Source organism: Nycticebus coucang, chromosome 3, assembly GCF_027406575.1.
Source record: "Nycticebus coucang isolate mNycCou1 chromosome 3, mNycCou1.pri, whole genome shotgun sequence".
NCBI lineage: Eukaryota > Metazoa > Chordata > Mammalia > Primates > Lorisidae > Nycticebus > Nycticebus coucang.
This window is the reverse complement of record NC_069782.1, coordinates 23,231,661-23,244,010: the sequence shown is the minus strand read 5'-3', so window position 1 is coordinate 23,244,010 and position 12,350 is coordinate 23,231,661. Positions and strand designations below refer to the sequence as shown.

Here is a 12,350-nt window from a genome sequence, read left to right as displayed (position 1 = left end):
GCTGCAGCCCAAGTGTGCCAATGCACCGAGCGGGGTCCTTTGTCTCTCCACACTGCTGATGGCACGCTCTGGGGCCACACTTTGAGAAGCAGTGCTCGGAAAAACCCGCTCCATCAGTTTGATTGAAAGTCACTGTCAGAACTGTTCTCCGCCTCTACGCATGTGAACTTGGTTGCCCTGCATCCTACATTAATTCAGAAAGAAGCTAGTTTATCAAAACACACTGTTCTCCGCTTGACAAGTGATTTCCAAAAATCCTTAGTTAGCATTTTGCTACAGCTCTTGGTCTTGAGAGCAATTACTGAGAACTGTTTAATTCTTCTATGGTTTCTCAGGGACTGTGAAAGCATCAAATATCCTTCACATACAATCGAGTTCAGGTCACAGAGACAGATTCAAGAGTTACAAGCAGAACAGATGTTGATAAGATAGCGTTGATGAGACCAGGTGTCATGCTGAAGATGAATGCTTTCTTATTAAAGTTCCCAGGTGTCCCTCAGCTAGGAGTACATCCCAGATATTGAGCACATGCCTCTCACTGATGTACTCCTGGACTGCTTCTGGGAGTGTAAATGAAACAAGTTTTCTGGAAGGCCATTTGACAACACTCATCCAATGTTTCAGAGTGTGTGTGCCCTTTGACCCAGCCATTCTACATTTAGTGGCTCATAAGGAAATCATCAAAGCAATTGCAAAAGATTTAGGTAAAGGGTGTGACCCATCCTATTGGTTAAAATCTGACAAAAACATAGGAAATGGCCTCACGACAAACCAGGGTTAAATAAGTTTGGTTCAGTTGTTGACTGGATGTTGTCTTCAACTACCACATATACCATTGGGGATGAAAATTTACTGGAATAAAAGTATTTCAAAATATATTATCATGCTTAAAATAGATTATGAAACAGCAAGTACAAACTATTCCCCTTTCTTAGTAGAAAAGTAATGCCTGCGAATGCATAAATAATCAGTGTGGAGGATTATACAAGATTAAGACGGTAACAGGGAGGTATTTAGCGCTTCAGGGTAGTAAAATAACAGTTTTAAGTTCTTTTTTCTGTCTATTTTAGAAGTGAATAACAATACATATGTATTGCTTTTAGAATAAGAAACAAAAGGGCGGCGCCTGTGGCTCAGTCGGTAGGGCGCCGGCCCCATATACCGAGGGTGGCAGGTTCAAACCTGACCCCGGCCAAACTGCAACCAAAAAATGGCCGGGCGGTGTGGTGGGTGCCTGTAGTCCCAGCTGCTCGGGAGGCTGAGGCAAGAGAATCGCTTAAGCCCAGAAGTTGGAGGTTGCTGTGAGCTGTGTGAAGCCACGGCACTCTATTGAGGGTCATAAAGTGAGACTCTGTCTCTACAAAAAAAAAAAAAAGAAACAAAATAAAGGTAAAACATTTCTTAATTTTAGTTAAGAAAGCCAATTGTTAATGTGTTTAATAAAACCCATTGAATAGGTTTGGTGCCTGTGGCTCAAGCAGCTAAGGCGCCAACCACATACACCTGAGCTGGAGGGTTCGAATCCAGCCTGAGCCGCCAAACAATAATGACGGCTACAACCAAAAATTAGCCGGATGTTGTGGCAGGCGCCTGTAGTCCCAGCTACTTGGGAGGTGAAGGCAGGAGAATCACTTGAGCCCAGGAGATTGAGGTTGCTGTGAGCTGTGATGCCACAGCACTCTACCCAGGATGAGAGCTTGAGGCTCTGTCTCAGGAAAAAACAAAAAACCCCATCGAATGTCTGAGTCTGTTACTTGTAAATTCAGGATGTTCCTGGCCATCCTGAATGTACAAAGGGACCCACTGAAGAGCTCCTGCCCCCATCTGTAAAATGGGGATGTTAACATAGCATCTACTTTGTAGAGCCGTTATGAGGATTACACAAGACAGTTTAGGGCCTAGCCTGTAATGAACACCAACACATTTTAGCTATTACTGTGATTCTGAGGAGGGGACTCAGAAAAGAGAAAAGATGGTCTTCATACTTCAACCAAGGCACAAACTATTCTCTAGAAATCTATCAGTTTGAAAACTCATACTTTAGAAGTGCTTCTAGATTGAGAATTAAAAAAAAAAATCATACATGTTAAGGGGGAATAGACTTAAGGAGAACTATGATTAAACTACGTAAATCCTTTGGGAAATAAAGCTTCCAAAACCTAAATATACTGGAAGATTTGTCTATTCTTGACTCAAAAATAATCTTAAAATATTTTCTTTCTTATATCAGAAAGGCAGATTTTCACCTCATCTTAGGTGAAATATATATTTCTTTTTGGGGGGAGGATACTTGCTTTTTAGCAATTTTAACTGACATAATAATTGTACATATTTAAGGGATACAATGTGATGTTTTCATATATCATATATATATTGTGTAATGATCACATCAGGGTAATTAGCATATCCAACACCACAAACGTTTATCATGTCTTTGTAGTCAGAATATATACAATACAGTTATGTCAACTACAGTCACCCTACCGTACAATAAGACATCAGAATTTCTTCTTCCTACTTGTAACTTTATACCTGTTGACCAGTCCCGATATTCTCCCCTCCCCTTGGCCATTCCCTGTCTCTGGTAACTATTTTATTCTCTACTTGTTGGACATGAACTTTTTAGATTACACATACGAGTGAGACCATGTGGTATTTGTCTGTGCCTAGATTGTTTCACTTAACATACTGTCTTCCAGATTCATCCATGTTTTCACAAATAAGAGGAGTTTATTTTTTTTCAATGCTGAATAACATGCCATAGACAGAGCGTTGTGTGTATATATCACATTTTTTAATCCCTCCGTCTCTCGGTGGACACTTAAGTTGATTTCGTATCTCGCTATTATGCACAGTGCTGCATTAAACAGGGGAGTGCAGCTATCTCTTTGACATGCTGATTTCATTTCCTTTGGATAAATATCAGTGATGGGATTGCTGGATCATATGGCAGTTCTATTTTTTAATTTCTAGGCTGCTTTCCATAATGTCTGTCCTAATTTACATTCCCATCAATAGTATGTAAGGGTTCCCTTTTCTCCATATCTGTGCCAATACTTGTTATCTTTTATCTTCTTAGTAGCCATTCTAAATGGGGTAAAGTGATATCTCACCATGGTTTTGATTTGCGCTTCCCTGATGATCAGTAATGCTGAGGATTTTCTCATGTACCTGTTGGCCATTTGTACGTCTTCTTTGGAGAAATGTCCCTTCAGGCCCTTTGCCTATTTTTAAATTGGATTGTTTGTCCATTCAAAATGGATTAAGGACTTAAATGTAAGACCCGAAGCTATGAAACTAAAAGGACAAAATGTAGGGGAAACACTTCATGACATTGGACCGGGCAAGAGTTTTGTAGATATGACTCCAAAAGTAGAGGCAACAAAAGCAAAAATAGACAAGTGGGATTACATCGAACTAAAAAGCTTCTGCACAGCAAAGGAAACCATCGTCAGAGTGAAGAGACCACCTACAGAATGGGAGAAAATGTTTGCAAACTATACATCTGACAAGAGTTACTATCCAGACTACATAAGGAACTCAAACAACTCAATGGCAAAAACACAAATACTCCAATTTTTCTTTATTTAAGAGAAATTTCTTTGAGCATAAACACCTGTGAATAATACTGTCAACTATGGGATTAGAGATTGCAGAACATTAAATGGAATATAATGGCTTACCCCTTACAGCAGCAGATTGTTCCTGATGGTATAATTAGGGAAGTGATGGAGTACTGTGTATTAGTGATAATTAAACCCTGGGGCAAAATGCAGGGCTGGGGGAGGGGGTGTGTGTAAGCCAAGGGAGGAAAAATTGAATAGTAGAACCTCATCTGGTCAGAGCCTGTCCTTCACTGCACCAAACGTTGTATGTCTTGGAACCTTCAAAATGAGAATTATTCATATCACCATAACAAAAACAAGCACGAACAGACAAGCAAACAAATGAAGCCATTGAAAAGTCGTGGCAACATATTCATTGCTTTGTAAAATTCAGTTCTGGGGACCCATTATTTACAAGAGGCAACTGCGAATTGATTTAGGAACAAAGTATCTTCCCCAATATAAAACCGAAAAATTATATATACGATCTCTATATTTCCTTCCTTCCTCTTTTCCCCCTTTGGCAACGGCCTTTAAAAACTGGAATAAAAGATTCCTAAGGTTTTAGATACACTCTTACATGTTGTATATGTAGAGAACTAGGATAATGAGCAGGAAGCTGGCTTTATAGTTGGAGAAAAACAAATAAAATAATCAAGGCACATATATCTATGAATTTACTCCTTTTTCAAACATTTGGATAGAAAGGCCAACAAGTTTTGGATGTTACTGATGTAGGCACTTCACATGCAATTATAGTTATTCTATACCAGGTGCATGGTTGCTGTGCTTCAAGGGAGGTTCTAAGTGACCAGACGTTTACACAGTGTGATGAGGAAGGAAAGTTCCAGAATGTACAGTGATCAGGAGTCCCATATCCAAGATTTCAGAGCTAATGCTCTCCCCCCCTGCCCAGGAATCCTTTCAGAAACAAAGGTGGTCTCTGAGCACAGATTTAGTTTTAGGGAAAACCCAATTGGTAACTAAACGAATATGTTCAGATTAAATAGATAGCTTTTACAATTCTTCCCACTTTACCAATATATGTTTTTAGATTTTAATTTTACATAGAAATGCCCCAAAAGCTGTCATAGTAAAAGAAATAAATAGCTAAGCTGTACTAATCAAGGAGCAAAGGAATTTGTAGAAATCAGTCTACCTCAAAGTAGGCTTCCCTATCAAAATGTATCTAATTTCAGACTTTTTATTAGAGACAACTCCAAAAGATAAGGCCCAAAATTGAAATTTTACTTCATAAAAAATTACCAGTATTTAACATAAATTCCTATTAATCCATCTTCACTAAACGTAAATCTGGGAGATCATATTAGGAGGGGCATTATTTAGGATTTAGAACCAGAGAAAGAAAAATCCTATGATAAAATCCTGCATACAAATGTTTATATTTAGAGCATCTCCATTCATAATTGCCAAAACTAGGAAGCAGCCGAGATGTCCTACAACAGGTGAATGGATAAATGAACAGGGGCATGTCCGCACAATGGAATATTATTCAGTGCTAGAAAGCAGTGAGCTATCAAGCCTTGAAAAGACATGGAAGAAGCTTGAATGCAGATATTGCTAAGGGAAGATGTCAGTCTGAAAAGTCTCCTTACTGTATGAGTCCAACTACATGATGTTCTTGAAAAGGCAAAACTATAGAGGCAATAGAAAGATCAGTGGTTGCTAGCGTTGGGGGGCTACGGGAGAAGGGAGAGCACCTTTTTTTTTTTTTAAGACAGAGCCTCAATTTGTCACCCTGGTGGAGTGCTATGATGTCACAGCTCACAGTAACCTCAAACTCTTGGGTTCAAGCAATTCTCTTGCCTCCACCTCCCAAGTAGCTGGGACTACAGGTGCCTACTACAACACCTAACTATTTTTAGAGATGGGGGTTTTGCTCTTGCTCAGGCTGGTCTTGAACACCTGAGCTCAGGCGATCCACCCGGGATTGCAAGTGTGAGCCACCATGCCTGGGGTTTTTTTAGGGCATGAAACTATTCTGTATGATGGCATAGGTGGATACGTGACTTTATGCATTTGTCAAAACCCTAAATATTGTACAACACAAACAATGAACTCTAATGTAAACCTCAGATTTAAGTTAATAAAAATGTCTCCTGTGCTTGCTTCGGCAGCACATATACTAAAATTGGAATGATACAGAGAAGATTAGCATGGCCCCTGCACACGATGACCTGCAAATTCGTGAAGCGTTCCATATTTGAAAACAAAAAAAAATGTCTCAGTAGTGGCTCATGTTTGTGACAAATGTACCACCCCAATGCTAGACGGTAGCAGGGGAACCATGAGGAGATAGTGGGGGAGAAATAAAAGGGGGAACTCTGTAATTTATGCTCAACTTTTCTGTAAACCTGAAACTGCTCTAAAGAATAAAGGATCAGGGTGGTGCCTGTGGCTCAAAGGAGTAGGGCACCGGCCCCATATACTTGACCAGCCCCGGCCAAAAATTGCAGAAAGCAAAGAAGGGAAGGGAAGGGAAGGGAAGGGGAGGGGAGGGAAGGGAAAGAGAGAGAGAGAGAGAGAGAGAGAGAAGAGAGAGAGAGAGAGAGAGAGAGAGAGAGAGAGAGAGAGAGAGAGAGAGAGAGAGAGAGAGAGAGAGAGAGAGAGAGAGAAAGAAAGAAAGAAAGAAAGAAAGAAAGAAAGAAAGAAAGAAAGAAAGAAAGAAAGAAAGAAAGAAAGAAAGAAAGAAAGAAAGAAAGAAAGAAAGAAAGAAAGAAAGGATTATAGGGGAGTGAAACTACTCTGTGTGATACTATAAGGGTGGATATAGGTCATTATTATTTTGTCCAGACCCATAGAATGTACACTGCCAAGAGTGAAGCCTGATGTAAACTGTGGACTCTGGGTGATAAGGATGTATCAGTGCAGGTTCATCAGCTGTAACAACCAAACCACTCTGGTGGGAGATACTGACAATGGGGGTGAGGGGGGGAGTACAATTGTGTGTGTGTGGGGGGAAGGGAGTATACAGGAAATCTCTGTACCTTCTGCACAATTTTCTGCTCTAAAAATAATCTATTAAAAATGAAGTCTATTATTTAAAAAAAAAAAACAAAAGACTGTTAGAAGGGGAAGACGTCTGGTTAACCTGAGCAAACAGGCAGAAATGATTTCATTTTGTAGAATGAAGTAAATTAAACTACCACCTGTGTTAGTTTCTTGTGGCATCTTTTTAATTGAAATAATGCGTTGTCTTTAATAAAACACCAGGAAATTGGTGTAAAATTATCTTTATTTCAGAACTGGAGAGGGGACCTCAGATGAATAAACAGGTTTGGAGAAGCTTAGAAATTAACCACTTGTGACTATTAAACCCCCTCCGAATGTTTCTGAGGTGAGGGGAAAACTGCGCATGGTATCTCTTGGGGCATAAGTCAATGTGTTAAAAATAAGTCCTCTGGAAGAAACATTTTACAGTTGCTAAGGATGCAATAAAAACTCTACTGAAATTATAGTTTAACACATTGGAATGTATCCCAAATTACTATACCTGTGTATATATAGTAATACAGTAATACATTTTTTTAAAAAAAATATGGAACGCTTCACGAATTTGCATGTCATCCTTGTGCAGGGGCCATGCTAATCTTCTCTGTATCTTAAAAATATAAGTGTCCTACCTTGCCTGTTATTTTAAAATCCACTTCAATAAATGCTCCCACAGACACAGCAGAGAGGCAGTCCCAGAAGTACACTTCCTGGGTTCAAATCCTGCATCCGCTCTTGTGTCTTGGGTGACCAAGTTACTCAATTTCTCTTGGCCTTTGTATCCCCATATGTGAAGTGGGGACAACAGCAATCTCAGCTTCCTGGGCTGAATGAACTAATGTACATCATTCGCTTGTGTGGGGCAGGCACACGGCTCTCAAGTACTCTTTTTTTTTTTTTTGAGACAGAGCCTCAAGCTGCCGCCCTGAGTTGAGTGCTGTGGCATCACAGCTTACAGCAACCTCCAACTCCTGGGCTCAAGTGAATCTCCTGCCTCCTCCTCCCAAGTAGCTGGGACTACAGGTGCCTGCCACAACGCCCCATTATTTTTTGGTTGCAGCCGTCATTGTTGTTTGGTGGGCCGGGCTGGATTCAGACATACCAGCTCAGGTGTATGTGGCTGGTGCCCTAGCTGCTTGAGCCACAGGCGCCGAGCTGCTCTCAAGTACTCTTATTCACCTGAATAAACTGATTTTAGGAGGCCAGGACTCTACATCACTTTTTAGGAGCACCTGTTATGATCCCATAGACTGATGGCAACTTGCAGGCTCCTCCACTGATACTTCTACCACTTTGGGGTAATTAAATGTCTACATGTTAGTTTCCTCCAACTGGATTGTGAACTCAGTGAGAACAGGAACTAAATTTTAGTCATCTCTGTTAACAAATTACATTTAAGGGAACATGTCTCAGAATCAGGAACCACACCAATTTACTTGTTACTGGAAAAGAAATTTTAATTTTGGGTGGCGCCTGTGGCTCAGTGAGTAGGGCGCCGGCCCCATATGCCGAGGGTGGCGGGTTCGGACCCAGCCCCGGCCAAACTACAACAGAAAAATAGCCGGGCGTTGTGGCGCGCGCCTGTAGTCCCAGCTGCTCGGGAGGCTGAGGCAAGAGAATCGCGTAAGCCCAAGAGTTAGAGGCTGCTGTGAGCCGTGTGACGCCACGGCACTCTACCCGAGGGCGGCACAGTGAGACTCTGTCTCTACAAAAAAAGAAATTTTAATTTTGGCTAAAATGCATACTGTCCAACTGAAAATTTCTTTCTTTTTTTTAATTAAAAGAATAAACCAGGTAAAGCTTTAATCTACAAATACTCTGATCTATAAATACGACCGTCTATCAACTTTTAAAGTCCTTCGTGTCTTAAAGTTTTACCCGTGGGGAGACTTGATGATCCTGGACTTTTGGCTAAAAAGTCACCACGTGGAAAACAAAAACTAACAATGGTGCTGTCACCCGGAAAATTAACTGCAAGTTGAGATCCACATCACTTCTAGTTGGTGAAAGTTCAAATTCACATTATAACAGCCCCAGATAACAGATGAAATCTATATTTCTGGCTTTGAAAGGCTCTGGTGAACACAATGAATACAGCTTTAGCAACGGTATCAAGGACTAAGATTTATTTAATCAAGATGGGAAGTAACCGTTTATGGTATTTTAAGAAGTAATAATGTTTTTATTTTCATGTAAACTACTTAAACACCAAGGGCAGTGAACCAGAAAATGCCCCTCTGCCCCAAATGGAAGAAAAGCTTTTAAATATATGTTTTTTTCCGTTTCATTTTAAGCAACAGACAAGTATTTAACTAAATTATTCTCTACAGAGACTATTAAAATGGCTTTTCTATTGTATCTGGATATAATTTCAGATCCACTCAATTTCAAGAAATTGACTAAAATTCAAATCACAGATCTGGTGTAATTTAAATGGAGCCGTCTGTACTAGGTGGTTTTTATGCTGATCACAACAAGGAAGTAGCTGGACTCAGGTAATTTAGTTAATAGTATCCAGAGACACCAAATTAATTTCTTATACGTGTTCATGAATATGTATAAAATTATTACGAGGCTTGATGATTAAAAATGTTCCCATTTGCTTAGTGTCCATTGGCGACATAAGTTAGGTCAGATAAATATTTAGAATACCAGATTCTCAGAATTATGAAACCAGCAGAACTCTGAAGTGCTGTTAGTCCAATGTTCTCATTTTCTAAGTAAGAGAACAGAGGCTTAGGAGAAGAAGGAGAGTGTAGTGGTTAAAAGCTTGGTCTTTGGAGCCAGACAGACCTGAGTTCCAGTCACAGATTGGCAAATTATTCCCTGTGTGACCTTGGCCAAGATATTTAACCTCTCTAAGCCTCAATTTCTTCATCTGAAAAATGAGGATAATAATTGGACTAGTGTGCATTGCAATTATTCAGCAAATGTTAGCAGCTATCATATTATTATTATGAATAAAAAATGACTTTTTTTTTTTTGAGACAGAGTCTTACTCTGTCACCCTGGGTAGAGTGCCGTGGTGTCCTAACTCATAGCAACCTCAAACTCTTGGGCTCAAGAGATCCTCTTGCCTCAGCTTCCCGAGTAGCTGGGAGTACAGGCGCCTGCCACAATGCCCTGCTATTTTTAGAGATGCCGGGGTCTCACTCTTGCTCAGGCTGGTCTCAAACTACTGACAGTCGAGCAATCCACCCGCCTTGGCCTCCCAGAGTGCTAGGATTACAGGCACGAGCTACCATGACAGGCCAAAAAAATGACCTTTCAGGCAAAGAACCAGCAACCAAACTAGAGTTGCTTAAACTTAAGAGTATCTGACACATCCCAGGGCACTTTTTATCTAAACACAGTACCTACAATAAAAATTCACTGATAGTGACAAGTTAAGTGCTATATAACTTTACATCAAATAGAAAGATAACTCCTTCAGTGTTTTTGTTATTGAATTGATCAAAATGTTAACTTCGTGATTCCATACTAAGGTTTCAATTTCACGAGGATTCACATTCCACAGGATATGGAAATATGGAAATGGATACTTCAAGTTTCCCCCCATAACTGTTAACAGCACAATTACATGCGTTTAAGTATTTTCCACCAAAAGCGGCTCATATAAAATACATGCCAAGCTATACTGACCACAAATAAAAGTTAGGGCTCACTCGCTAATGATCTTAAATTTGACTTTTGGTAGTTGCTATTTTGAATAAATACAATGTTCTTATTTGCACTGTCCTTCAGATATCACCACATCCTATATCCATCTACCATGGAGGAAGCAGAATAAGGAAAAGTGAAAGGAAAGCTCAGGTGAAGCTATACTCTGTGTGACATTGGCTTTGGCTAAAATAGACTAGCAGGAATTCAATGGCCTCCTAATAATCAACGACATTTGGAATTGCCATTTTTTTGGTCAAGACTTGTTCTTAAATGTTCATCCCACTCAGAGTTAGTTGAATGTTTTTCTTCTATTTTGAAAAACTGAATAATCAGAAGTCTCATAAAGAATATCGGCTTTATACAACATGCTCCCAATACTATTGCTTTTGATAATTTTTAGTTACTTGGTAGCCTTTTTAGTAAATGTTCTCAGTCTGTTAAGTGGGGGCTTAAAACATTTTCTGGTAATAAACTAAAAATCATGTTTCTCCTAATGTGGAGAATGATTTTTTTTTCGAGAATGATTAATATACACAGGGTGTCCATTGTACACGAACTTTATGCATACCCTGTGTGTGTATAAAAATTAATTTTAAATCTTTAAAAGTAATTCAAGGCACATGTACTGTGGTATAAACATAGCAAATATACATCACGTCAAACTACAGTGAGATAAAGTCAAGCCAAAACAAGCACAAAGCCAAAACACCTTTTTAAGTAACACCAATGTGATTCAGCAGACCAACCCAGGAAGAAAATAGTAATTTGAAAGGTGGCAATTTGTCTCCATATCCAGTATTTAGTACTTCAGCTACTAGAGAGAAAATAGTCTTGAAAACTCACCCGCATTTTCGCACAAGCATCTTGGGTTGATTCTGTCCCCCTAAGTTCTTTTATCAGCATAGAACCTAAATACTAAAATACAAAAAGAAAAAACAAAAAAGAAAAATCAATGACTTACGAAGAAGAGAGTATAAATCTGAGTGACGGTTTAAAAGCAAATTGTGGAAACTGCTGGGTTTCCTGGCAAGTAAGTTGTTGCATAACTTTTGCAAAGTACCAGTAACTAATCCTAACAAATAAACGCATTCATAGAGAAAATGCTGCAGAATTAACCATAAGTTCTGGGGGCTGTAATTGCTCTTTATAATGAAACGGCAGCATCTTCTAAAGACGCCATCTTTCAAATCATATTTAACTGCAAAATGGGGCCATCTAAAAATGTCCCCCCCCCTTTTGAGGCAGCAATGTCTGCAAAAATAAATCACACTACTCTCCATGTAATTACAGGGTTGTATGAGACAGCTGAGGAGCTAACCAACATGGCCCCCATTTGAGCTTATTCTGCCGCATAAGTAATTAACATTGGGCTGTTCTTAGGCGGAGATACAGTTTGGGAGTTCTTTCATTCACAGCTGTGTGCCCCGAGGTCGATCCACCTGGGAAGGGGATGGGAGCCCACAGGGAGGGAAAGCGTCATTCTTAGTTGTTTGGGGGGGGTGGGGGAGGGAGGGAGAGCTGAGTCCTTGGGGCAAGGATACACTTGGAGAGAGATGGAGACTGCAGTAGGATGAGAAGATCTCCCCCCAGGAATTACCCACCACTTTGCTGTTAGATGATCGGCTCCAATACTATACCACCTTGCTACAAAATGCTGCTCATGCTCCAGCTTCCAGCTAGGGACAAATGTCTATTTCTCTTATCAGTTGACTGCTCTTCAACCTTTCAAAGCTTCATGGGGTTCCTTGGCTTTGTCATTTTTTTCCCCTTTCTTTTTTTATTTTTATTGTTGGGGATTCATTGAGGGTACAATAAACCAGATTACACTGATTGCATTTGTTAGGCAAAGTCCCTCTTGCAATCGTGTCTTGCCCCCCAAAGGTGTGGCATACACCAAGCTCCCAACTCCTCCCTCCTTCCCTCTCTCTGCTCTTCCTTTCTCCACCCCTCCCTCCTTCTTTCTCTCTCTGCTCTCCCCTTCCCCCACCCCCACCGTGACCTTAATTGTCATTAATTGTCCTCATATCAAAATTGAGTACATAGGATTCATGCTTCTCCATTCTTGTGATG

The 12,350-nt window shown here is 40.1% G+C and overlaps 1 protein-coding gene and 2 non-coding genes across 21 annotated transcripts in view; 1 reads left to right on the top strand and 2 right to left on the bottom strand.

The window, feature by feature from the left end:
* Nucleotides 1-12,350, bottom strand: part of ANKS1B (ankyrin repeat and sterile alpha motif domain containing 1B) — a 1,177,049-nt gene that overhangs the window by 49,794 nt on the left and 1,114,905 nt on the right. For all 19 annotated transcript variants that reach the window (XM_053582560.1, XM_053582555.1, XM_053582557.1 and 16 more), the window contains one exon: nucleotides 11,124-11,195. In XM_053582560.1, the coding sequence (XP_053438535.1) occupies nucleotides 11,124-11,195 (72 nt within the window). The remainder of the gene's footprint in view (nucleotides 1-11,123; nucleotides 11,196-12,350) is intronic.
* On the top strand, nucleotides 5,728-5,833 carry LOC128582736 (U6 spliceosomal RNA). The gene has a single exon (XR_008379182.1). It is a non-coding gene; the product is annotated as a U6 spliceosomal RNA (small nuclear RNA).
* Nucleotides 7,159-7,260, bottom strand: LOC128582770 (U6 spliceosomal RNA). Its single transcript, XR_008379214.1, has one exon. It is a non-coding gene; the product is annotated as a U6 spliceosomal RNA (small nuclear RNA).